Source organism: Chiloscyllium punctatum, chromosome 33 (assembly GCF_047496795.1).
Source record: "Chiloscyllium punctatum isolate Juve2018m chromosome 33, sChiPun1.3, whole genome shotgun sequence".
NCBI lineage: Eukaryota > Metazoa > Chordata > Chondrichthyes > Orectolobiformes > Hemiscylliidae > Chiloscyllium > Chiloscyllium punctatum.
In genome coordinates, this window is record NC_092771.1 from 6,658,269 (window position 1) to 6,682,764 (window position 24,496).

At 48.2% G+C, this 24,496-nt stretch overlaps 1 protein-coding gene across 3 annotated transcripts in view; it reads right to left on the bottom strand.

Annotated features, from left to right (window-relative positions):
- Positions 1–643: 643 nt before the first annotated feature.
- The window catches only part of adamtsl5 (ADAMTS like 5), a 41,121-nt gene continuing 17,268 nt past the window's right edge, over positions 644–24,496 (bottom strand). For all 3 annotated transcript variants that reach the window (XM_072552864.1, XM_072552865.1, XM_072552863.1), the window contains 9 exons: positions 22,485–22,596; positions 20,036–20,163; positions 15,586–15,709; positions 15,121–15,204; positions 14,015–14,178; positions 11,681–11,873; positions 9,252–9,344; positions 2,955–3,026; positions 644–1,594 (listed from right to left, as the gene is read on the bottom strand). In XM_072552864.1, the coding sequence (XP_072408965.1) occupies positions 1,260–1,594; positions 2,955–3,026; positions 9,252–9,344; positions 11,681–11,873; positions 14,015–14,178; positions 15,121–15,204; positions 15,586–15,709; positions 20,036–20,163; positions 22,485–22,596 (1,305 nt within the window). In that variant the 3' untranslated portion in view covers positions 644–1,259. The remainder of the gene's footprint in view (positions 1,595–2,954; positions 3,027–9,251; positions 9,345–11,680; positions 11,874–14,014; positions 14,179–15,120; positions 15,205–15,585; positions 15,710–20,035; positions 20,164–22,484; positions 22,597–24,496) is intronic.

Below are 24,496 nucleotides of genomic sequence, written 5' to 3' on the forward strand. Positions count from 1 at the left end.
CCTCTGGAAAGGATTCTGGGGTGAGTGGGTGAGTATATTACCCACAGAAAATGGCTGATTGTGGTGTTAGCCCTGATGACAGTATCAGATTAAAATACAAAGAGAAAGAAAGTGAGAGAGGGTCCAATCTCTCAGCTCAGTTACCAAGTGGAGAGCATTCTCTTATCAAGCCTGATCCTGAAGGATGTGGAAGGCGACCGTATTGTGTAAACCCACACAGGTAGGTTTGTGTTGGTAAAGAGCTGAGCAAGTGGTGCTAATATGTCATTGAATGGTGGGCTCCAATTCTCAGGCTTTGTTCTGAAGCTCAAATATCTCGGATTTTCTCTGACTGAAACCTTTCTAGTAATGTCAGTAATTTAACACCCAACCCAAGCTGGATCACAACCCAATCAGCAATCTCACCGATCAATATCAGTCATTACAAAATGATCAAAGTGTGCTAATGCAGTGATTGACCCAGTGACCACTCACAATGATTACAGTGATCACTCTCAATGATGTTAAAAATCACACAACACCAGGTTACAATACAACAGGTTTATCTGGAAGCACTAGCTTTTGGAGCGCTACTTACCACCCGATGAAGGAGTAGCATTCCAAAAGTTAGTGCTTCCAGATAAACCTGTTGGACTGTAACCTGGTGTCGTGTGATTTTTAACTTTGTCCACCCCAGTCCAACACCAGCACCTCCAAACCATGACTCTCAATGATCATAGTGATCAAGAAATGATTAACTGCAGTGACCAATCCCAGTGATCAATTGCAGTGATCAATACAGTGACCAATCCCAGTGATCAATTGTAACCCAATTTGTTGAGCATGCCCTGACTGCTTCATTAGAGACTCTCCCCGATGATGGTGATGAAACATCTGAAAACAAACCTTCAAGCCCAGCGAGCTAACATCCATACACTGAGCTGTTGTGTATTAAAATGGCCAACTCTCTTCTCTCTAAATTCCATGCAGAGTCAAAAATACAACTGAGCTCATGACACAACTTGGAGCATGTCTGAGTCACCCAGAGATTGGGTTTTAGACACCATATGGAGCATACAGAGCCACAGGAAGCCATGAATCAGAGTGGCTCACGGGATCCCTGCTGTATGCAGCAAACTGTGAGAGTGTGCAATGTCTGAGGGGGGGAGCTGTTTGCTGTAAAGTGTCAGAGCCCCCACTGCATTCCCCACGTTTCTCACACTCGGTCCACACACAGTGACTGGAGCAGCCACCGAGTCCACCAAGGCTGGGCTTGATACTTATCTGAGTGTGTTACCCGTGAGCTGGTATCCTCGCTTCTCACACTCCTCATCCAGACCTCTCATGAGTCTGTCCTCCTGAGGTCTGTACCTTCGGACAAAGCTGTCTTTCTGCAGCAGGACCCGGTTCAGTGTCCGCTCATAGTTCACATGTCGGTGTGCCATCACCACATACTGCTTCATCTCGATCAATCGGGGACAGTTGCAGGTATTCGGCACCCACAGATACTCCCGCCTTAAGACAGCAAAGCCTTTCTTGTACGCCTTCACCACCTCAACGTCATAACATGTCTCCAGACCAACAATTCTTTTATTAATAACCTTCACATGTAAAGCTGGAAGGAAAGAGGAGAGGGAAGATTCAGCAACATTTCTCCAGCCACTTTGTTGTGAACCTGTCCAATGTTTAGTGTTCATTTGTGGGACATGGGTGTTGCTGGCTGGGCCCAGCATTTATTGCCCATCCCTAGTTGCCCTTTGAGAAGGTGGGGGTGGGCTGCCTTCTTGAACCATTGAGGGTTGACTCGCAATGTCCTTAGGATAGAACTTCCACAATTTTGACCCAGCGACAGTGATGGATGGTGAGGGGCTTGGAGGGGAACATGCAGGGGGTGCTGTTCCCATGTATCTGCTGCCCTTGTCCTTCTAGATGGAAGGGGGCGTGCGTTTGTAAGGTGGTGTCTGAGGATCTTTGATGAGTTTCTGCAGTGCATCTTGTAGATGGTACACACTGCTGCTGCTGAGCGTTGGTTGTGATGGGAGTGGGTGTTTGTAGATGTGGTGCCAATCAAACGGGCTGCTTTGTCCTGGATGGTGTTGAGCTTCTTGAGTGTTGTTGGAGCTGCACCCATCCAGGGCAAGTTGGGAGCATTCCATCCCACTCCTGACTTGTGCCTTGGAGATGGTGGACAGGCTTTGGAGAGTCAGGAGATGAGTTAATCACTGCCTCTGTCCTGCTTTTGGAGCCACTGTGTTTATGTGGTGAGTCCGGTTGAGTTTCTGGTCATTGGTAACCCTCAGCGTGTTGATAGTGGGGGATTCAGTGATGGTAACTCTTACCTTTTGGTTTTCTTTCATTTCTGCTGAATCTTTGTAACTAAGATGGCACTGGAGAATGGTGATTTTATAACCTGTCCTCCTGTACCCTGTCCTCCTATACCACCTTCTCCTGTCCTCCTGTACCCTGTACTCTGTCCTCCTGTACCCTATCCTCCTATACCCCCTTCTCCTGTCCTCCTGTACCCTGTTCTCCTGTACCCTGTATTCCTGCCCTCCTGTAAACTGTACTGCTGTATTCCTGTCCTCCTATACCCTGTCCTCCTCTACCCTGTACCCTGTCCTCCTGTACCCTGTACTCCTGTACTCTGTCCTCATGTACTGTGTACTCCTGTACCCTGTCTTCCTGTACCCTGTCCTCCTGTACCCTGTACCCTGTCCTCCTGTACCCTTTACCCTGTCCTTCTGTACCTTGTACTCCTGTATTCCAATACTATGTGACAATAACATCTAATTCTAGTTCTAACCTATACACACTGTTCTGAAGAGTGAGGTCATGAGAAAATCTTTGGGAAAACCAGCCACTGAATTCCGAGCTCTAACTCCAAGCCCAGTGGAAGGCCTGGTCTCTGGGCACAATCAGGACAACACTGGGCCCAAGTTTGAATGAAGGGAATGAGGATCGGAGAAAGGACTCACCAAAATCTCTCTCGCAGTACTGCCTGACACGGTTTGATCTTCCACGAACCCTTTGGCACTTGCCGCAGTTGCCTACAGGACACCGAGAGAGAAAGAGAAACCCACAATCAGGTTTAGGAACTGGATGGAGACTGGTCACCCCCACTGTAACAGGGACTCACCAGCATTTATATAGAACCTAACTCAACACCAGGAAGGCCAGACTGTTTCACTGCCATTGAAGTACTTCTGAAGAATGGACCCCGTTGCAAGAAATGCAGCAGAGCATTTGTGCATAGCAAGATTCCACAAAGAGCAAACTGATGTTGACCAGACAGTCCTCTTACAGCGAGGTGCATTCAGTCAGAATGCTGCATTGCCATGTGGGCCTTCAGTTTGGAATCAGCTCTGAAAGCAAACTCCCATCAGATCGCTCAGGAAGTGATCAAAGATTCGGTGACATTGCCCAAAGAACAGGGCCCAGGGGCTCATATTTAATCTATGACAGACTTGTGGTGCAGTGGTAGTGTCCCTGGCTCTGAGCCAGGAGATCATGGTTCAAATCCCACCAGCTCCAGAGGTGTGCAATAAAGGTCTCTGAACAGACTGATCAGGGAGTATCTCCCCGGGTCTTTATCCCATCCTTGTTTATGGGCCATACTTCCTAACCAACCCGTTCAAGCATACCTCTGGAGCAGCTGGGACATGAACCCAGAGCTCCTAGCTCAGAGATAGGGATACTACCACTGCACCAAAGATAGGGACACTGCCACTATGTCACGAGTGCCCTTTATGAGCCTTGCTCATGGGAGTTTGCTGTGCACTCATTGGCTGTCTCATTTCCTACATGACAGCAGTGACTTCAATTTGATAGCTTGGCTCTAAGGCTTCTGGCAGCTCCTGAGGTTAAGAAAGCTGCTACAGAAATGCAATTCTTTTGTTTCTTTTTGGTTTTGGAATTGTGTTACCAATGGAGACAAAGATTGCAGCCACCATTTTTAGCAGCGAATGTTTACATTGTTGGGTTGCCATGGACCCTGAAGTTGACATTGGCACCAGCTCAGTGAAGCGTTAAAATATCTCACACTGTGCCAATGCCCGGGGCACTCATTCCCCCGTGCACAGCTGCCTCCATCTGTTACTCATTCGAAAACAATGGGAAAGAGCTGCCTATGGCTGGTCAGCAGCAGAGGGAGTGATTGAGAGAATTCACAATTCTCTATGTGAAGGATGCAATCAGCAGACCACAGAGTCATCGAGTCATCGAGTCATCCTGCACGGAAACCCTTCGGTTCAACCAGTCCATGCCGACCAGAATCCCAAACTAAACTAGTCTCACCTGCCTGCTCCTGGCCCATATCCTGCCAAACATTTTTTTTTATTCATGTACTTATCCAAATGTCTTTTAAACGTTGTAACTGTGTCCACATCTGCCACTTTCTCAGGAAGTTCATTCCACACGCAAACCACCCTCTGTGTAAAAAAAATTGTCCCCAAGTCTTTTTTAATTCTCTCCCCTCTCACCTTAAAAATATGCCCCCTAATCTTGAAATCCCCCATCCTAGGGAAAAGGCAACTACCATTAACGCTATTTATACCCCTCGTGATTTTATAAACATCTATAAGGTCACTTTGCAACCTCCTACACTCCAGTGAAAAAAGTCCCAGCCTATCCAGCCTTTCTTTATAACTCAAACCTTCTGTACCTGGCAATATCCTGGTAAATCTCTTCCAAATCCTCTCCAGTTTAATAATCTCCTTCCTATAACTGGGCGACCAGAATTGGATACAATACTCCAGAAGAGGTCTCACCCACTGTCCTGTATAACTTCAACATGACGTTCCGACTCCTATACTCAAAGATCTGAGCAACAAAGGCCAGGGTGCTAAACACCTTCTTAACTCACCCCTCCCCCGTCTACCCATGACGTAAACTTCAAAGTATTATGAGACAACAACAAAGGAACATATTTCTGGAACACAGTCTCTGCTGCTCACCTGCAGCCTCTCTTTCCAGCCCTTGACAGTCCTGCCTTTGGCTGGAGCCTAGTTTCTCCACGTTATCCTGATCGAAGCTCTCTTGATCCTTTTACCTTCCTGTCCTCCACATGACCTACATGAGAGGATTGACTGTGCACTCTCTCCTCTTAACCAGGAGCAAGGGCTGAATCAGCTTTCCAAACCTGACCAGGGTGTTAACGTTCTGAAAGGGTTTGATAGGGGAGGAGGTGGAGAGAAATCCTTGCCAGTTCTGGGGCAGATCAGATACTGTCAGGGTCAGTCACCATTGCCATTCTTGTGTGTACGCCCCGAGCTGGGAAAGGCACAGAGAAGCTGAAACAGTCCCACAGGTATTTACATCCTTTTGCCCATAAATAGCCCCTCAATAGTCACCACAGACTGCTGTTTCTCACCTTGCATTACATATAAGCATAGGACCAGGCCTCAGGAGAGGTGTTAGAAAGCACTTCTACACACAGAGGGTGGGAGATGTTTGGAACTCTCTGCAGTAAGTGATAATGGATGCTGGGTCAGTGGCTAACTTTAAGTCTAAGATAGATACAGTTTTAATAAGCCAAGATATTAAGGGTTATGGGCCGAAGGCAGGTATATTGAGATAGGTGAAGGATCAGTTAGGATCTCATTGAATGGTGGAACAGGCTCGAGGGGCAGAATGGCCTCCTCCTGTTCCTATGTTCTGCCGAAAGCCAGTGGTTCCAAATAAACCTGGTGTGTGATTTTTTCACTCTGAAAATAGGTCAAACCTGTGACAGGGAATCAAGCAGGAGGAAGTGCTGCTTTGATGAGAGGGGGAGGGTTGGAAGGGAGCATAAACCCCAGTTGAATTGAGGGTCTGCTTTTTTTAATGGGATGTGGGTGTCACTAACTGGGGCATTTGCTGCCCGTTCCTAATAGCCCTGGCAAAAATGGATGCAGGTACTGTGAGGAACAGACACCCAGGGGTTTGACCCAGCGATACTGAAGGAATTGCGATATATTTCTAATTCAGTTTGGTGAGTGTCTTGGAGGGGAACTTGCAGAGGGGTGGTGTTCCCCTGTATCTGCTGCGCTTGTCCTTCTAGATGGAAGTGGTCATAAGTTTGGAAAGCTGTGTTGGAGGAGCCTTGCGGAGCTGCTGCAGTAGATTCGCTGTAGATATCCTGGAGGTCTGTCAAAAGGCCTCATGTCTGGGTGGGTGCTATTATGATCAAAGTTAATCTCACTTCACTCGTTATTAGCAGGGATTTGAACTGAGATTGGAGAGGTTTATGTCCCCCAGACCCTAACCTTCCATGGGACCCTTCCATGTTCCGAACTTTTCCTGCTGATTTTTCTCATGAACAGATACTTTTGAAGCAAGATTTATGCATTTGTCAAAAACAGTGACTTCGTGGGAATTAATAACTATCACCAATTAACCTGTGATTTGATTGGTTTATCAGTCTGGAATCAGCCACTGAACATTTGCCAAATCCCTTCCTCAGTTTGACAGCATAAACAACATGAATCTGAAAAGACAAAGATTTCGAAACATTCTTTCAGACGTGAACACTTTACCTTATTAGGAGATGATATGAGGGTACACATCATATGGTTAATCACATTCGCTCTCATCTCATGTCTTTAGCTCCTTGCTGCCTTCAGTGTCATCAAGGCAAGGTTCGTCACAATCCAAACATTAAATCCCAATCCCTCTTACCCCAGCACCTTATACTCATTGAAAGTCAAGTGCCGGCTCCTTCACTTGATGCTCCCAGTGGAAAAGAATGTTTAGCAAAAGGTGAAAAAGAATTCAGAGCCACAAATGCTAGAGTCACAAGACCATCAGAAATAGGAGCAGGCGTAGGCCATTCAGCCCCTCAAGCCTGCTTCGCCATTCAGTGGGATCATGGCTGATCCAACATTCCTCAGTTCCACTTTCTGCCCTTTCCCCATAACCCCCATGAATCTCTCTATTTGGACTCTGGGTAGAAGCTGGAGCACCCAGAGGAAACTCAGGTAGACCCGAGGAGAATGTGCAAACTCCACACAGACAGAGGCTGGAATCAAACCCAGGTCCCTGGCGCTGTGAGGCAGCAGTAAATATACATAAGGACTCTACTCCCTTGGCTCTCTCTGTGGCACAGAGTTCCAAAGATTCACAATCCTCTCAGAAAAAAAATCCCTGCTTATGTCAGCATTTCATTAATGTCCCTTTATTCTGAGACTGTACCCTCTGGCCCTAGACTCTCCCATGAGGGGAACCATCCTCTCAGCATTGACCCTGTCAAGCTCCTTAAGAATCCAATATGTTTTACTGAGATCATGTCTCAGTCTCCCAAACTTCAGAAACTCCGGGGAACTGCCCAGGACCTACCCCCAGAATAAAAGCCAAATACAGCGGATGCTGGACATCTGAAACAGAAACAGAGGAAGTGTTAGAGGATCTCAGCGGGTCTGGCAGCATCTGTGGACAGACAGTGTTAATATTTTGAGTCTGGTGGAGTTCTGAACTAGTGTGACCAGACTGGGAACGCTAACTCTTGTTTCTTTCACCACGGATGCTGTCAGACCTGCTGAGTTTCTCCAGTACTCTCTCTGTGTTTGTTTCATGGTTTGTTCCTGACCAGTTGAGAAATGTAAATTATAAACAAATGGTGAATTATTACTGGTATACAATTGAAGGGTGGGGCATTGCAGGAACCTGAGTGTAATATATAATAATCGGCATTAGTTTGGATGAGATGTTCAATTGGAGTCCTTTGTCTTTCCCCCTCAGGACTCACGTCACTAAATCAAAGAAGGGTGAGGTGGGGGGGGGGGGGGGGGGGGAGCCTGGTCAACCTCCAAAAGACATTATGACAGATTATGACACCAGGTGGCATGGAGGCTCAGTGTTAAGCACTGCTGCCTCACAGCGCCAGGGACCTGGGTTTGATTCCAGCCTCTGTCTGTGTGGAGTTTGCACATTCTCCTCGGGTCTACCTGAGTTTCCTCTGGGTGCTCCAGCTTCTACCCAGAGTCCAAAAGTATGCAGGTTAGGTGAATTGGCTGTGGGAATGCAAGGTGAGAGGGATAAGGTAGGGTCTGGGTAGGACGCCCTTCAGAGGGTTGGTGCAGACTCGATGGACCAAATGGCTTATTTCTGCATGTAGGGATGTTATGATTAACTGGGCATTATTGCCTCCAGGCAAACAGTGACTAAACTTGCAAAAGTACTTTATTGACTGTGAGACTTCGCTTTGGGACATCACCACGTCATGAGAGGTGCTATATAAATGTATCTTCCTTTCTGTTAAGAATTAGAGGTGTCACTTAGATACTTGGGAGCGGTCTGCTTTTCATATCAAACAGACACTGCCTTATGATCACTAACTATAAATGGAGCTGACATGTTTAATCTTCTTTAACCAACTTCCTGTGCCTACTGATCTGTATCTTCTCCTGCAGCTTTCCTATAAAAAGGTCAACACTCTGTAAGTTTATAGATTTTAAAGAACCAGATTTTAAAGGATTAAAGTACATTCAGAATCCAACGGTGGGGGGCCTGATCTCCAGCTCCCAGCTGCTCATGGAGAGAGTCTGTATCAGCGATCGGAATGGCTTCCTGTCCCAGAGCGCCTTGGAATAATCAGGACTTAGAGTTCAGGAGCCTGGCTCAGCTTCCTCTTAGTGACAGCTCCCATCAGCGTGTGTGTGTGTGTATGTGTGTGTGTGTTTGCGTGTGTGTGTCTGTGTGTGTTTGCGTGAGTGTGTGTGTGTGTGTGTGTGTGCGCGCGCATGGGTTTGTGTGTATGTGTGTATTTGTGTGTGTGTGTCTGTGTATGTTTCTGTGAGTGTGTGTGTGTATGTTTCTGTGTGTGTATTTGTGTGTGTTTGCGTGAGTGTGTGTGCATGTGTCTGTGTGTGTGTGTGCGCGCGTGTGTGTGGTTAAACATATCATCATTGCTTTTCATTTCTATTCCTTCAGACATTAATCCTAGTTGCTTTGATTCATTTTTGTGGTTTGGTTAGTCTGTATTGCTTTTAATTGTTTATGAATCTGTTCCTCATGCCCCTTCTGATTGTCAGACACATATACATATATACTCTCCCCACACGGACACACACACACACACACACACACTAACAGACACATGTGTGCTTCCTCGTGCACAAACACAAACACATGCAAATCTGCACTCAATGTACAGACACACTGTAAATGTCCATGAATTACACAGAATCTCCTTCCCTGCCAGTAAAAATCACCATCTCACATGTATCCACATTGCAATCCATTTAATAATTGCACTCAACTTTAATTTTAACCTGCAATGTGCCAGGAGATGCACTGACCTGGTCTGGAGGGATACAGTAGATGGTTTCTCTGTGACCAGTCTTTTCTCTGAGAAGCTGTGTAACCGCGAGATCGAGCAGGGGACCTTTGTGCTAAAGATCAGAACATAACAGCAGGTCAAAGAGGTGAAAGGAAACACTTGCATTGCTGTTGTCACCTTCCACATCCTCAGGGGGTTTAGGAATGCTTCAAAGCCAAGGAGGTACATTTAAACTGTCATTCACTGGCATCATGTTGGACACATAGTCCAATTTGTGCACAGCAAGCTCCCACAAACAACGATATGATAACAAAAGCAAAATACTACTCATGCTGGAAACCTGAAATAAAGACAACCACTCTGTTTCTCCCTCTGCACAGATACTGCCAGACCTGCTGAGTTTCTCCAGCAATTCTCAGTGTGAGAGTAATATGATAATATCTGGATAGTCGGTTTAGGTTTAGTTTTGCTATTGGAGGGACAAATTTTGACCAGGATCGGGGGGAGATTCCCAGCTCCAGCTCATTACATGCATTCCATTTCTCCAGTAACGGACCAAAGTACATTATTTACATCTTTGAAGCCTGACCAACTTAGAGTCCTAGAGTCACACAGCATGGAAACAGATCCTTCGGTCAAACCATTCCATACTGACCATGCTCCCAAACTAAACTACTGCCATCTGCCTGCGCTTGACTCATATGCCTCCAAACTGTTCCTATTCATGAACCTATCTTTGTACATCCATTGTGGAAAACTTCATTTCTGCCAGAAGGTATCCCAATCTATCCTTTTACTGTCCAAAATAGATAACCCCACAATTTGGAATCCATCTGCCGGTTTTGTTCATTCGCCCAATCCATCAATATCCCTCTGTAATTTTATGTGATCAGACACACTGTCCACAGCGACACCTAAAAGCTGGTCTGATTACAGCCTAACCCAACCTGTCCCCATCACCGTGACTCTTTTTTCCAGTTGAGAATCTGTCCAACCCAGCCTTGGATATAACTCATTGCTCTCTGGGGAAGAGAATTCCAAACGTTAATGACCACCCAAGAGAGAGAGAGAGAGAGAGGGAAGATCCTCCTCCTCTCCGTCTTTAATGGGAAACCTGTCGTTCTCAATTGTTCCTGTGGTTGCAGGAAGAGGCCTCCTGCATTTCCTTGGTTTCAAAGATGCGTGTTCCTGTATTTCCAGCCCATTCTGCTCCCCTGCCTCATGGTCCCTCATCTTTTATAGGAAGAGGGTTTTTTCTTACTCCTCTGAACCTAAACGAATCACCTCCCACATTTCTGCTCATCAAGTTGGTCACTCTGTCTCAGTATCTCCTGATATATTTGATGTCCTCCACATTGTCACCTCAACATGCCCAATGTCATAACGTCTGCAAATATTACCACCGCCCTTCCAATTCCTCAAACCGTACAAACAGTGAATAGCAGAGCTCTCAGCAAGGATTCCAAAGGGATACTGCTTCCCAATTTCTGTCAGTCTTAACGCCTTCACTCACCTGCTGCTTCCCATTTTCCAGAACTGGGATGTGCTCCTCCAATTCCAGACTCTGAGAGGGCAGCAGGGTGGCTCAGAGCCAGGGGCCCAGGTTTGCATGTTCCCCCCTGTGTCTGCATGGGTTTCCTCTGGCACTCTGGATTTCCTCCCACAGCCCAAAGATGTCCAGGTTAGGGTGGATTGGCCATGGGAAATGCAGCAATTGGGGATGGTGGGGATGTCTGGGTGGGATGGTGACTGAATGGGGTCAAGATTAGAGTGTTGCTGGAAAAGCACAGCAGGTCAGGCAGCATCTGAGGAGCAGGATAATCGACGTTTCGGGCAAAAGCCCTTCATCAGGAAGACTGAACGGACTGAACATCCTTTTCCCGCACGGTAGGCCTTCTATGATTCTCTTGCACATCCCTTGACATCCACTGTTTCTGCAAAGTGCTGTGGGAGATTTTATTTCGGTGAGGGCGCTATACAAATACGATTGGCAAAGTGTTTTGCGCAGAAAAGCTCTGTTTTATGGTGGATTTCACGGGCTGAAGGATTTATTTGGAGAAGCTTCCTAATTAATCCTTCAAACTGACCTTTGCCCCCATGGGAAGGGGAATGTATCCAGGTGCCAGCACCAGCCCATGGTACCAACCTCCCAGAATTGTAGGATAGTCACAGCCAGATGCTCTTTATTTTACAATTCCAATTATTTCTGTAAAGCTGCTGGGAACGGAGATTAACTAGCTGCTTCCGAAACAATCAAAAATGAATCAGATTGGATAACAAAAACCTGTTCCCGTTCCAATTGGCCGTTTGAAGGTGATGCACCTGGAGGCTGGACCAATGGTGGGGGAGGGGGAATCTGTTGACTGACCAATGGTGTGAGCAGAAGGGGGCAGCTCTCGAGATTACCACCCAGTAGTACTGGAGATGCCGATTGATTTGGGAACCCACCTGAGAGGGGGGTGGTTGCCATGGCGACGGTGGTGGGCTCATTTGGCAGTGCTTGCAAGAATGAGCGAGACGCGTGGACAGCCGCACGTTGGGCCCCTCGCAGAACATTCCGGTCTCCGTGGTACAGCCGGTACTGATCGTTCGGAAGCCAGTATTCATAATCAATCCCAGAGTCCTGCTCCATGGATAGAACCTGTGGAAAGGTTTAGGATAAAACTCCCTCTTAAATCAAGATTTTGACAATTTCAAGTTTTCCCATTTTGCCGCCCGTTGAATGTTTTTTGGAGATTGAAATAACTCCGTGGAGGCTGGTATCCCATCATCCTTTATTTACAGTGTATGGACTGTGGGCAGCCAGCTCAGAGCCAGTCAGTCCCCAGAGTGAACAGAACCTCTGACACTCCTGTTTATATCTGTCAGCCAGGGCTTCCTGATTGGGTCAGGGTAACAGCCCCAATCAGGGATCTCACACTCACTGAGACCCACCTGGTCAACCTCATTCCAATCACTACAGAAACGCAGCACCCAACCTACACACAGCAAAAATCCACAGAGACTGATAAGATTGTAGCCTCTCCTGGTGGTGTTTAATGCTTTATTTTTGTTCATGGGAAATGGGAATACAGCATTTATTGCCTGTTCCGGAACTGCCCTCAGCTCCAGAGTCAGTTACATTGCTGTTGGTCTGGAGTCACATGTAGGCCAGACCACTAAAGGACATCAGATTTCCTTTAGTCATAGTCATAGAGATGTACAGCATGGAAACAGATTCTTCGGACCAACCCATCCCTGCAGACCAGATATCCCAACCCAATCTAGTCCTATCTGCCAGCATTTGGCCCAGCAGATGGAGTTTTTACAAGAATTGACAATGGATTCATCGAACTCATTTTTAAAAAAAAAGCCCATCTTATTGAATTAGAATTCTAACATCGGCCATGGGTAGGATTTGAACTAATGTCCCCAGAATATTTACCTGAGGATCTGGATTACGAGCCCAGTGCCATTACTACAACATCACCACCTCTCCTCAGTACTTACTGCAGAGAATACCTCTTCTACAAAACAGTGATGGTGAGAGGGGACAGGCAGACAGTGTATGATGTGACAATCAGTTCCTCAGACCAAGCAGCACTCCCTCAGTGCTACCCTGGAGTGTCTGTTTTACACTTACAGAGCAGCGCTGACAGGAGAGTGGGAAACCTCACAGGGCAGATTTAAAATGACTGAGAAAAGAACAAGGAGGAAGTAGGGGAGGGGATAGTGAGTTATTGTGACCTGGGACTCGCTGCTCTGAAAGACTGGGAGAGGAAGGTTCAATAGTTACCTTTGAAAGGGAATCTGATAAACGTGTTGAACCAAGAGAAAGCAATTGGTTGGCAAAGAGAAAGGAGCGGTGATGGAGAGGAGCCAGTACAAGCACAATGGACTGAATGGTCTCTTCTCATGTGATGCCCAATCCTCCCACACTGACTGAGGACTGGAATGTAGACCTGGATGGACAACAGACCACCCTCCAGGGAGGGGGCAGCGAACATGAAACAGGGGTTCCCTCTTCAAACAGTAAATCACTCCACAAACCACATCAGGGGAAATATTCCAGACAGATACCCGGACGCTTGTCCCCCGACTCCCCGATCCCCGCGGTCCCATTCCCCCTCCACAGGGTTAAAGCCTCACCAGACCCTCAGCTAGATTGTCAATGCTAATGGGGGCACCAATTACAGACCTGCAGGGACAAGTTCCACAAGGAGAATCGAAGGAGTTAGAGGAGAGCAAACATGGTTTTTCAATTGCTTTTGATTGTGTATGTCAGTGTTTCTGTGTACACGTGTGTTCATGTGTGTCTGTGTGTATGTGTGTGTACGTGTATGTCTGTGTGTGTACGTGTATGTCTGTATATGTGTGTACATGTGTGTGTCCATGTGTCTGTATGTGCATCTTTGTGCCTGTGCACATCTGTGCGTGTGTGTGTGTGTGTGTGTGTGTGTGTGCCTGTGTGTGTGTGTGTGTGTGTGAGTGTGTGTGTGCCTGTGTGTGTGTGTGAGTGTGTGTGAGTGTGTGTGTGCCTGTGTGTGTGTGTGAGTGTGTGTGTGTGTGTGTGTGTGTGTGAGTGTGTGTGTGTGTGTGTGTGTGTCTGTGTGTGGGCATGAATATCTGTGTGGGTGGGTGCAGGTGCATGTGTGTAGGATCTTTGGGGAGGGGATGGAGGGGAAGAGCAGGAAAGGTGAGCTGTTCCATGGGTTTGATGTTCTGGGTGTGAGGAGATTGGTGACAAAGCAGCGAGTCTGTACTCAGCGCTGAACAATGAAGAAGTGCAGGCTGTGATTTTACCATCAGGTGCAGATCCTCCTTCGTGGGTCCAATTGCCTCCAAACTCTCTCGGTGATCCGCAGAGCGCCTGTACTGGACTTTCGTCCCAGCTGCTGAGTACGTCCCTGGCCAGTTAATGGCCCAGTTCCCGTTAATGATGGAATTGTAGTTTCGATTCTGCAAAGCTGCATGGATTCAACAAGGTTAAACCGATTGACCAGAGGAACCTACACTCCATCTCGAGTAAGTGTGAAACAGTGTGAGAGAGTGCACCGCACTGACCATTGACACGCTCCTCAGATTCCTTAACGTCTCCTGGTGAGGGCGACAGGCTCTGGGTAACCCTAACCCTAACCCCCATTCCTAACCCTAACCCCAAACTTAATCCTAACCCTAACCCTAATTGCTAACCCTAACCCTAACCTGTAATCCTAACCCTAACTCTAACCCAAATCCTAACCCGAACCCCTCATCCTAACCCTAACCTGTAATCCTAACCCTAACCCCTACTCCTAACTCTAATCCCTATTGCAAACCCTAACCACTAACCCTAACCCTAACCCTAACCCTCTGGCTGATAATCCGGGGTCCTATGGCACTGAGTGTTCCCCCCAACCTGGGCAGCTGCCCAGACCTGTTCAGGGCAGGAGCCTCCCCAGAGGCTGGGAATTGATGTCAGTCACAGACTCTCTGCAGCCCACATTCCTGACGTTGGGATTGTGGGGTGCCAGAGCCTCGTTCAGTATTTGGGGGTTACCCTTCCCTGACTCACAGACTCAATTACCCCTCTCCCGGGGTGGTGCAGAGAGGTGGGGGGTGACACCACTACCTCAGACACAACCCATCACCCCTTCACCTTCTACGTTCAAGAGGAGGCAGCGGTGAGCAATGGCCGTCACAGAACCTGCTGGCCTCCTGTTTGAGATAAACACAGAGTGTGCTGGAGAAACTCAGCAGATCCAGTAGGGTCCAGAGAGAGAGAGAGAGTTCAATGTTTTCAGTCCAGTGGGACTCTCCTTCAGAATTTGTCAGAGATGGTTGCAGCTAATGTTGGTTTTCAGTCCAGTCTGGGTTATGGGGTTCAGAGTGTGTTAAAGTTTCCAAATATTAAATCGATAACTGCTCACCCAGATAATTGCTGCTGTTATCAGTCACTTTGATGTGAGTGGCTCCGGCTGGGATCATGGTTACCTCATTATACTGCAGTGACCCTGAAGGCAGGAGGAACCCAAGTGAGAGCCAGAAACTCATCAACTATTTCTACAAGGAGACATTGACACTCACAGACACCCCCAGGGAGAGAGAGTGTATGAAAGAGAGAGAGACACCCCCAGGGAGAGAGAGTGTATGAGAGAGAGAGAGAGAGACACCCCCAGGGGGAGAGAGAGAGAGAGAGAGAGAGAGAGAGAGACACTCGCAGGCGGAGAGAGAGAGAGAGAGACATCCCCACAGGGAGAGAGAGAGAGAGAGAGAGAGAGAGAGAGACCACCGGGAAAGAGAAAGAGAGAGAGAGAGAGAGAGAGACCACAAAATTACACACACACACACACACACTCCTTTAGGAAGTGTTCAGGGGAATGTCTGACACTCACCAGGGGGGAGATGGGGTGTGATGAAGACGCTCTGATATCGCTGACACGTGTTGTTCTTGCCACCACAAACTCCACACACATCCTCCGTCAGCTCTGACCCCAGGATAGAACCACAGCCAACGGCCTGTGTGAGGGAAGGTCATTACACAGAGCAGCAGAGACACTCTGGAGTTCAGACATCAGTACAACAGAAAGGCCGAGGGTGTAGAGCTCAGGAGGACATCACTCACACCCTGCTGCGTGGTCCCAGGCTCCCACAGTCCGAGAGCAGCAGCCAGTGTACTGGGTCAGAATACAGAGGTGTTCATTGACAGAGCAGGGAATATCCCCCAAATAGGGAGGGGCGGGGTGGAGCATGGGTACGGGACTAGCCAACTGGAATTATCCTTTTATTCTCAAAATCCTACCACAGAATGGCAACTGGATCCATCCCCACATCACCTATAGGCCAGCATACACAGAGAATCTAAATGGGAGCTCTTGTGACACAGTGGCAGTGAACCTACCTCTGAACCAGGAAGCTCTGGTTCAAGTCTCACCTATACCAGGGAAAGAATTTTACAGTACAGAAGGAGGCTATTAGACCCATCGTGGTCTGCACCAGCTAGCCAGCTAGTCCCAGTCTCCAGCCCTATCTCCATTACCTTCTGATACCATCCCTTTCAAATCCATGTCCAACTCTCCTTTGAAACCTCCCGGAATGTGTTATAACATCCCCGACCAGGTATATTCACAACATCTACAAACTGAAACAGTAATTCAAAAGTCTTATGGAATAATGGCTTTCGTCTGAAAGGAACAGGGATGCTAATGGGGTGGAGTTTATGTGATATCTGGTCACATCCGATCTGGAGTAAATGTGTTCCAGTCAGACCTTGCTATGGGGAGTGCAGTGTGCAACTATAGGGAGGAACAGAGAGTCAATGATGAGACAGGCTGCTTGATAAAGCACCATATTCCCTTAATGGAGCAAAATTCTGCAGATGCTGGAAAAGCTCAATGGGTCTGGCAGTATCTGTGGAGAGAAATCAGAGTTAATGTTTTGAGTCGAGTGACCCTTCCTCAGATCTCCAATCTCTCTCCACAGACGCTGCCAGACCTGCTGAGTTTCTCCGGCAATTTCCGTTTTTTAATTTAAAATACTAAAAGGTCAGATCGAGAGAAACTATTTATCCAGGTCGGTGGGAGGGTGATGGGAATAAGGAGAGGGATGTTAGAGTCAGGTCACTCAGGGATGAGTCAAAAAGTGTGGTGCGAGAAAAGCACACCTGTCAGGCAGCATCTGAGGAGCAGGAGAGTCAACGTTTAGGGCATAAGCTCTTCATCAGAAAGTTCCTCAGATGCTGCCTGACCAGCTGTGCTTTTCCAGCACCACACTCTTGACTCTGACCTCCAGCATCTGCAATGTGCATTTTCTCCTCAGTCAGGGAGGAGCAGGAAGTGAGGACAGTGCAGGGTGCGATGTTGGAGAATGATTGGAGCCAGAGGATGGATAGATTCTTGTTAGAGAGGAGGAGTAGGAGAAAGGGATGTGAGGGATTGATTAGCCATGACCCCAGTGAAGAGCAGAGCAGACCCTAAGGGTTGAATGGCTTCCTGTTAGGACAATAGATGCAATGGTTGTGGCAATTCAGGAAGTTTGGGCACCACACGTCTCCTTTCACCCCCACGCTGTCTACAATCCAATCAGGACAGTGGGATTGAACTCTCCTCACCCTTTTCCATCTTTTCCTGAGGGAACTGTCTCCTCACTGAGGGCAGGCTGGGGGGGTGGTGAGACTGGATGGTGGGAGGGTGGGGATCTTGGTGGAGGGTGGGGGAGGGCGGTAGAGGGTGGAGGAGTGGGTGGGAGTGTGGGGGACGGTGGTGAAGGGTGGGCGAGTTTGGTGGAGGGTAAGTGTGTGGGGAAGGGTGGGAGAGAGTTAGGGGAAGGTGAGTGTAGGGGGGAGCGCGGGGGGAGTTTGATGCAGGGTGGGTGGGTGGGGGAGGGTTGGGGAGGGCAGGGGAGGGTGGGGGAGGGTGGGAGAGGGTTGGGGGAAGGTGAGTGTAGGGGGGAGAGCAGGGGGGAGTTTGATGCAGGGTGGGTGTGTGGGGGAGGGTTGGGGAGGGAAGAGGAGGGTGGGGGAGGGTGGGAGAGGGTTGGGGAGAGGGTAGGGGAGGGCGGGGAATTTTGGTGTGTGGGGAAGGTGGGGGAGGGTGGGGGAGTTTGGTGGAGGGTGGGCAGAGGGTGGTGTAAAGTGAAGAGGGATCAGAGAGGGGTTTCCCAGAATCCAACTGATGGTTCACTGAGTGATGGAGGGGGTCACCAGGAGGAACAGAGAATCAAATCCCAGGAGAATGGAGCTGATACCTTGGAGACCTCCTTGTTTGATTCAATGCTCCACTTGTGGAACTGCATTTATATAGCATCTTTAACATCCCAAAGCACTTCACAGAAGTCTTACCCAGTAAAGTTTGACCTTCAATATATCTATGCAAGGGATGGCAATGGCTTAGTGGTGTTATTGCTGGAGTGTTGAGCCAGGGACTCAGCTAATGTTCTGGGGAGCTGGGTTCAAATCCAACCACAGGTGATGGTGGAATTTGAATTCAGTAAAAAATCTGGAATTAAAGATTCTTGCCGACTGTCAGAAAAAAAACCATCGGGTTCACTAACGTCCTTTAGGGAAGGAAACTGCCATCCTTACCTGGTCTAGCCTATATATGACTCCAGACCCACAGCAATGTGGGTGACTCGAAACTGCCCTCTGGGCAATTAGGGATGGGCAATAAATACAGGCCTAGCCAGTGATACCCTCATCCCGTGAATGAATAAGAAATATATATTTATACACAACATGTGGACATAAGAGCACAGGTGACCAATAGTTTAGGCCAAGAACGAAGGTTTTGTGGGGGGTTCCAATGGGACACGGGGGGGGGGGGGGGGGGGCAAAGGGAGGGAACTCCAGAGTTTAGGGCCCAGGAAGCTGATGGGGGTGAGGGTTACTATAAAGGCCAGTTACACTCTGAGTTAAAACTGCTCTTTCACCTCGTATTTGATGATTGCCCACATGGGGAACTGATTGCTCAGTGGTAACATCACTGAACTAGACGCTCAGGGAGCTAATCCGCTGGAGCACAAGGGTTCGAATTCCACCACCACAGCAGCTGTGGTGAGTTTATATAACAATGAAACGAGTGTCAGTCAAAGTACAAATGCCCCTTCGAAAGGATACCTGTTGTCTATAACTGATGAAGAGTTTTTGCCCGAAACATCGGTTCTCCTGCTCCCTGGATGCTGCCTGACCTGCTGTGCTCTTCCAGCGCCACACTCTCAACTATGATCTCCAGCATCTGCAGTCCTCACTTTGGCCTAGCTGTTGTCTATACCTGGTCTGTCGGAAATGTGATTCTCTAACTGCAAACCTCTTTCAAGAGCAGTTAGGGATGGACAACAAGTATTGGCTTCACATTGTGCAAAGGCATTAGCTGGAGGCTCACTCCTGGTGGATGTTGTGGGCAAACACAATCCAGCTGTCCCTCGGAGGTGGGAACCTGAGGACAGACTCTCTTGCCTTCTGACATGGGTCATTTCATGGCTGATGGAGTAGGCCAAGCCTGGACTCACAGGCAGCTTTCTCATGGGCAGTCTGAGCTTCCCTGTCACTTTGTGCCCTCCCCTTTTGTACAAACTGTTCCTCTGTGGAAATATTTTCTCTGGAGTGTCTTGTTAGTTTGTTAAAAATAGCACAGCGATTAAAGATGTGGAACAGGGCCCAGGATATAACTTTTAAAAAGAACTTCCTCTTTTCACAGCATCCCAAAGGCACTTTGCAACCAATGAGCTGATTCCCTGATGTGAAGTCACTGTTGGAATGGAGGAAATTAGGAAGCCAATTTGGGCACAGCAAGCTCCCACAAACAGGGATGAGGTAATGACTGAAACATCTGTTTCGCGGATTTTGATTCAGTTATAAAAATAAATTGGGACACTGATTTGAAGGAGTGATATGTTATCTTGAACACCCACCTGAGATGTGAGCCATGGTTGTGGTTTAGCAACTCAATGGGCTCTTTCTGTGCCCAACCTCATTGAAAACAGCATCTTGGACTGTGCAACACGGACCCTGGAGTGGGTGTCAATGCCACCACCTCCAGCCTTGGAGGGCTAGCAGTGTGGAGAGTGTGATGCTGTAAAAGCGCAGCAGGTCAGGCAGCATCCGAGGAGCAGGAGAATCAATGTTTCAGCCCTTCATCAGGAATCATGTCTGAAACGTCGATTCTCCTGCTCCTCGGATGCTGCCTGACCTACTGCGCTTTTCCAGCACCACACTCTCAACTCTGATCTCCAGCATCTGCAGACCTCACTGTCTCAGGGCTGGCAGTGTGGCACCCTGAGGGTCCAGCACCATGCAGAGGTGACCTCCCCCTTTAACCCCCCCGCCCTCCACCACCCTCTGCCACTTACCAGGCACTGCCCGTTGATGCAGATGCCGTTGGAACCAGCTCCACACTTTGTCCCGTCCAGCACCCGCCCGAAATTGTAATAAAACATCCGGCCTTTGGCCAAACAGCTGAGCTCACAGGGACTTGGGGCTGTAACACAAACCAAACCAGGAGGGGGAAGGTCAGTCACGGACACACACCGGGGGGAGGAGGAGGGGAGGGGACGGGGTCAGTCACAGACACACACCGGGGGGAGGAGGAGGGGAGGGGACGGGGTCAGTCACGGACACATACCGGGAGGGAGGGGGAGGGGTAGGGAGAGGGGCGGGGGGGATGGGGTGTCATTCATGGACACAGATGGGGGTGGGGAAGGGTGGGAGATGGGTGGGGGTAGGTGATCACTCATGGACACAGATGGGGGGGGGGGGTAGGGGGCGGTCAGTTACGGACACAAACCAGGGGTGGGGGAATCAGTCACACATTTATTTAATGACAAATTCTACTGACATTTTCTTCTACATTCAGAAATCTTATTTTCCTCCCTCTCTCGTACTTTTCAAAGTGTTGTTTGAACTTTGGTGCATCACATCATATCCTATGAAGGCTCACCAGATAAAGGATTGTTCAGGTGGCACGGTGGCTCAGTGGTTAGCACCGCTGCTTCACAGTGCCAGGGACCTGGGTTCGACTCTAGCCTCAGGTGACTGACTCTGTGGAGTTTGCACATTCTCCCCGTGTCTGTGTGGGTTTCCTCCGGGTGTTCCAGTTTCCTCCCACAGTCCAAAGGTGTGCAGGTTAGGGTGGATTGGCCATGGGAAATGCAGGGTTGCAGGGACTGGGGAGGGGGTTGAATCTGCATGGGATGCTCTTTGGAGGATCAGTATGGACCTGTTGGGCTGAATGGCCTGTTTCCATACTGTAGGGATTCTATGATTCCATGAAAGGAGAAAATGAGCCAGAGAGTCAATCTCAGAGAGGAAGATGAGAGATAGAATGATAGTCATTGCAATAAGAAATAGACACAAAAAAAGGAGAACATAGAGAAAGAAAATATAAAAAAAAGCCTGTTGTAGTAAGAATGGAGACAAAAACAATTACAGACAGACAGACAGACACTGTATGTAATCTCCTGCTGCTTTCTCTCTGCTCCCATTCCATTTGGGATTACACTGTGCCACACTGGAACCATGGGACTCTCTTTCCTTTCCATGTGGCCACGTTCCCAGCTCCATCTCCACCTCCACCACCCCCCTCCCCACCCCCCCTCCCACACTCTTCACTGGTTCCAGTTCAACCCATAGGTTTCTGAATACTGCGCAAGTCCTGAATGCAAGTCTCTGAGTGTGGGTTAGTGAGATCATTGTGTAATCGCATTATTTCAACCGCAGTCTCTGTTCCTGTACATGGACCCCACAAACATTAACTGAACCGATGCATTAGTAAATTTACTGTGAGTGATGTTGGTCAAAGAAGGGAGTTATAACAGCTATGGGACCTTTCACATTGGCCTGAGAGAGGACGTAAGATCTCAGTTTACTATCTTGTTCAAAGACAGCTTCACTGAGAACGCAGCACTCCCTGGGTAGGCCAGCTCGATACAGTGCTGGGATTGGAACACATAACCATCTCAAAGTAAAGATCAGGCACTGTAATCCCACGGAGCACCCATCAATCACAGACAGACCGCAGAAACCTGAGACAAAACCTGGGCCCTTGCTGCCCCAGTGTGCAGCCAGAGAAACCGCCTTCACATTGAGATGACAAGTAGGTGCCCTCCGAGCTGCCTGGGGAAGAATCCCATGGCGATATGTCAATGAAAACCAGTGGCTGTGTCCTGGCCAATTGTTATCCCACAACCAACGTCACAAAAACAGATGATCACACTGCCGTTTGTGGAATCCTGCTGTGTACGCATTGGCTGCTGCGTTTCCTATATTCCCACCGTGATTACGTTTTTAAATCTCGAGGTCACGAACCAATCCCAACTCCCAGAGACACTTCCCAAAACCCACGGCTGGGGATGGGACTCTGGGATCAGGCCCCATCAGCCACAGAATCCCCGACCAGTGACACAGAACCTCTGGTAGATAATCATATACTTATTAATCACCACATTTAAGGCAACTCACAAGCTGTGAAATACTCTCAGACTTCCTGGGGTCATGAAAAATGCTATATAAATGCGATTCTTTCTTTCTGTTTAACTTCCTGTGCTAAATCTAATATCATAATGTTGAAATGACAGATGTATTAAATATCCCCAGCACACACTGGATAGTTTAATGGTATTACATGAGCTATCTGATATGATGCTGAGTTTGTTATCTGGAATAGAGCCTTCAATGGTCACACAGCTTACAGCTGTATACACCTTGGGGCAGGGTGGAAAGGAAGCTGATTCCTTGACAATCATTCCCTGGGGATGGTCTTCGGGAAAGGGCTGAAAGCTGCAAGGACAGGAAGTCTCTCACCTCCAAAGAAAGGAACCCACTCAAAGGCAGCGCCTCGGATCTGGGGGATCTGGCGGCCATTGTAGGCTGCACATTGAAGCTGTCGGAAATCCTTGGTACCTGGGGGGCAGTCCTGAGGAGAGACAGAGACAGCTTCAGAACCCCAGCAACAGGTCTGATATTACCCCAGCAACAGGCCTGATATTACCCCAGCAAAAGGCCTGATATTACCCCAGCAACAGGTCTGATATTACCCCAGCAACAGGCCTGATATTACCCCAGCAACAGGCCTGATATTACCCCAGCAACAGGCCTGATATTACCCCAGCAACAGGTCTGATATTACCCCAGCAAAAGGCCTGATATTACCCCAGCTAAAGGCCTGATGCTACCCCAGCAACAGGCCTGATATTACCCCAGCAACAGGTCTGATATTACCCCAGCAAAAGGCCTGATATTACCCCAGCTAAAGGCCTGATGCTACCCCAGCAACAGGCCTGATATTACCCCAACAACAGGTCTGATATTACCCCAGCAACAGGCCTGATATTACCCCAGCAACAGGTCTGATATTACCCCAGCAAAAGGCCTGATATTACCCCAGCTAAAGGCCTGATGCTACCCCAGCAACAGGCCTGATATTACCCCAGCAACAGGTCTGATATTACCCCAGCAAAAGGCCTGATATTACCCCAGCTAAAGGCCTGATGCTACCCCAGCAACAGGCCTGATATTACCCCAACAACAGGTCTGATATTACCCCAGCAACAGGCCTGATGCTATCCTGGCAAGAGGTCCGATATCAGCCCAGCAACAGGCCTGATATTACCCCAGCAACAGGCTGGATACTACCTCCACGACAGGCCTGATATTACCTCAGCGACAGGCCCGATATTACCTCAGCAACAGGTCCTATATTACTCCAGCAATAGGCCTGATATTACCCCATCAACAATCTCAATATTACCTCAGCAATAGGCCTGATATTACCCCAGCGACAGGCCCAATATTATCTCAGCAACAGGTCCTATATTACCCCAGCAACAGGCCTGATATTACTCCAGCCACAGGCCTGATATTACCCCAGCAATAGGCCTGATATTACCCCAGCGACAGGCCCAATATTATCTCAGCAACAGGTCCTATATTACCCCAGCAATAGGCCTGATATTTTCCATCAACAATCTCAATATTACCTCAGCAACAGGCCTGATATTACCCCATCAACAATCTCAATATTACCCCAGCAACAGTCTCAATATTACCTCAGCAACAGGTGTGATAGTACTCCAGAAACAGGCTTGATATTACCCCAGAAACAGTCCTGATATTACCCCAGCAACAGGTTCGATATTACCAAAGGAACAAGTCTAATATTACCCAAGGAATGGGGTCAGTATTACACCAATATCAGATCCAAAATTAACACAGGAACAGGCCCAATCTTACACCAGAGTTGAGGCCTAATATTTTCAAGGAAAGACTCAGAGATACCCCAGAACAGGTCCAAGATCCAGGATTACACCACACGTAGACTCAGTATTACCCTTGCCACAGGCCTGGTATCACCGTTGAAGTTATTCTGTATTGTTTTAGCACAGCCCTTCGAGCACGCTGGAGGTGAGTCAGTCAGGATCAGCCAAAGTTTGAAGGCCACACATCACCTACAGCCTTACACTCATGAGAGCACTGTGCCATGTTGGGGGAATCTCACTTATTTATTGTCCATTTGATATCGGAGTCTGTTGTCCATGCGCAATTGCCCTGGAGAAGATGGTTACATTTTCAAACAAACAAGTGGCAACTTTAGGGGCAGGTCAAGTTAGTTTGGGGCTGGACACGTGCAGGTTAGATCAGTCAACGTGTGAATCCACTGGATTCCAACAACTTGTGCCAAGACTGTTTTCAGATTTTAAAGTCTTCAACAGAATTCAAATACTCAACGTGACATGATGGGTTTTGAACTCATTCTCTGGACCCTGTGTCCAGTCCCCTCTTGTAATGGAACCCCCACAGTGCTATATCCTTACACA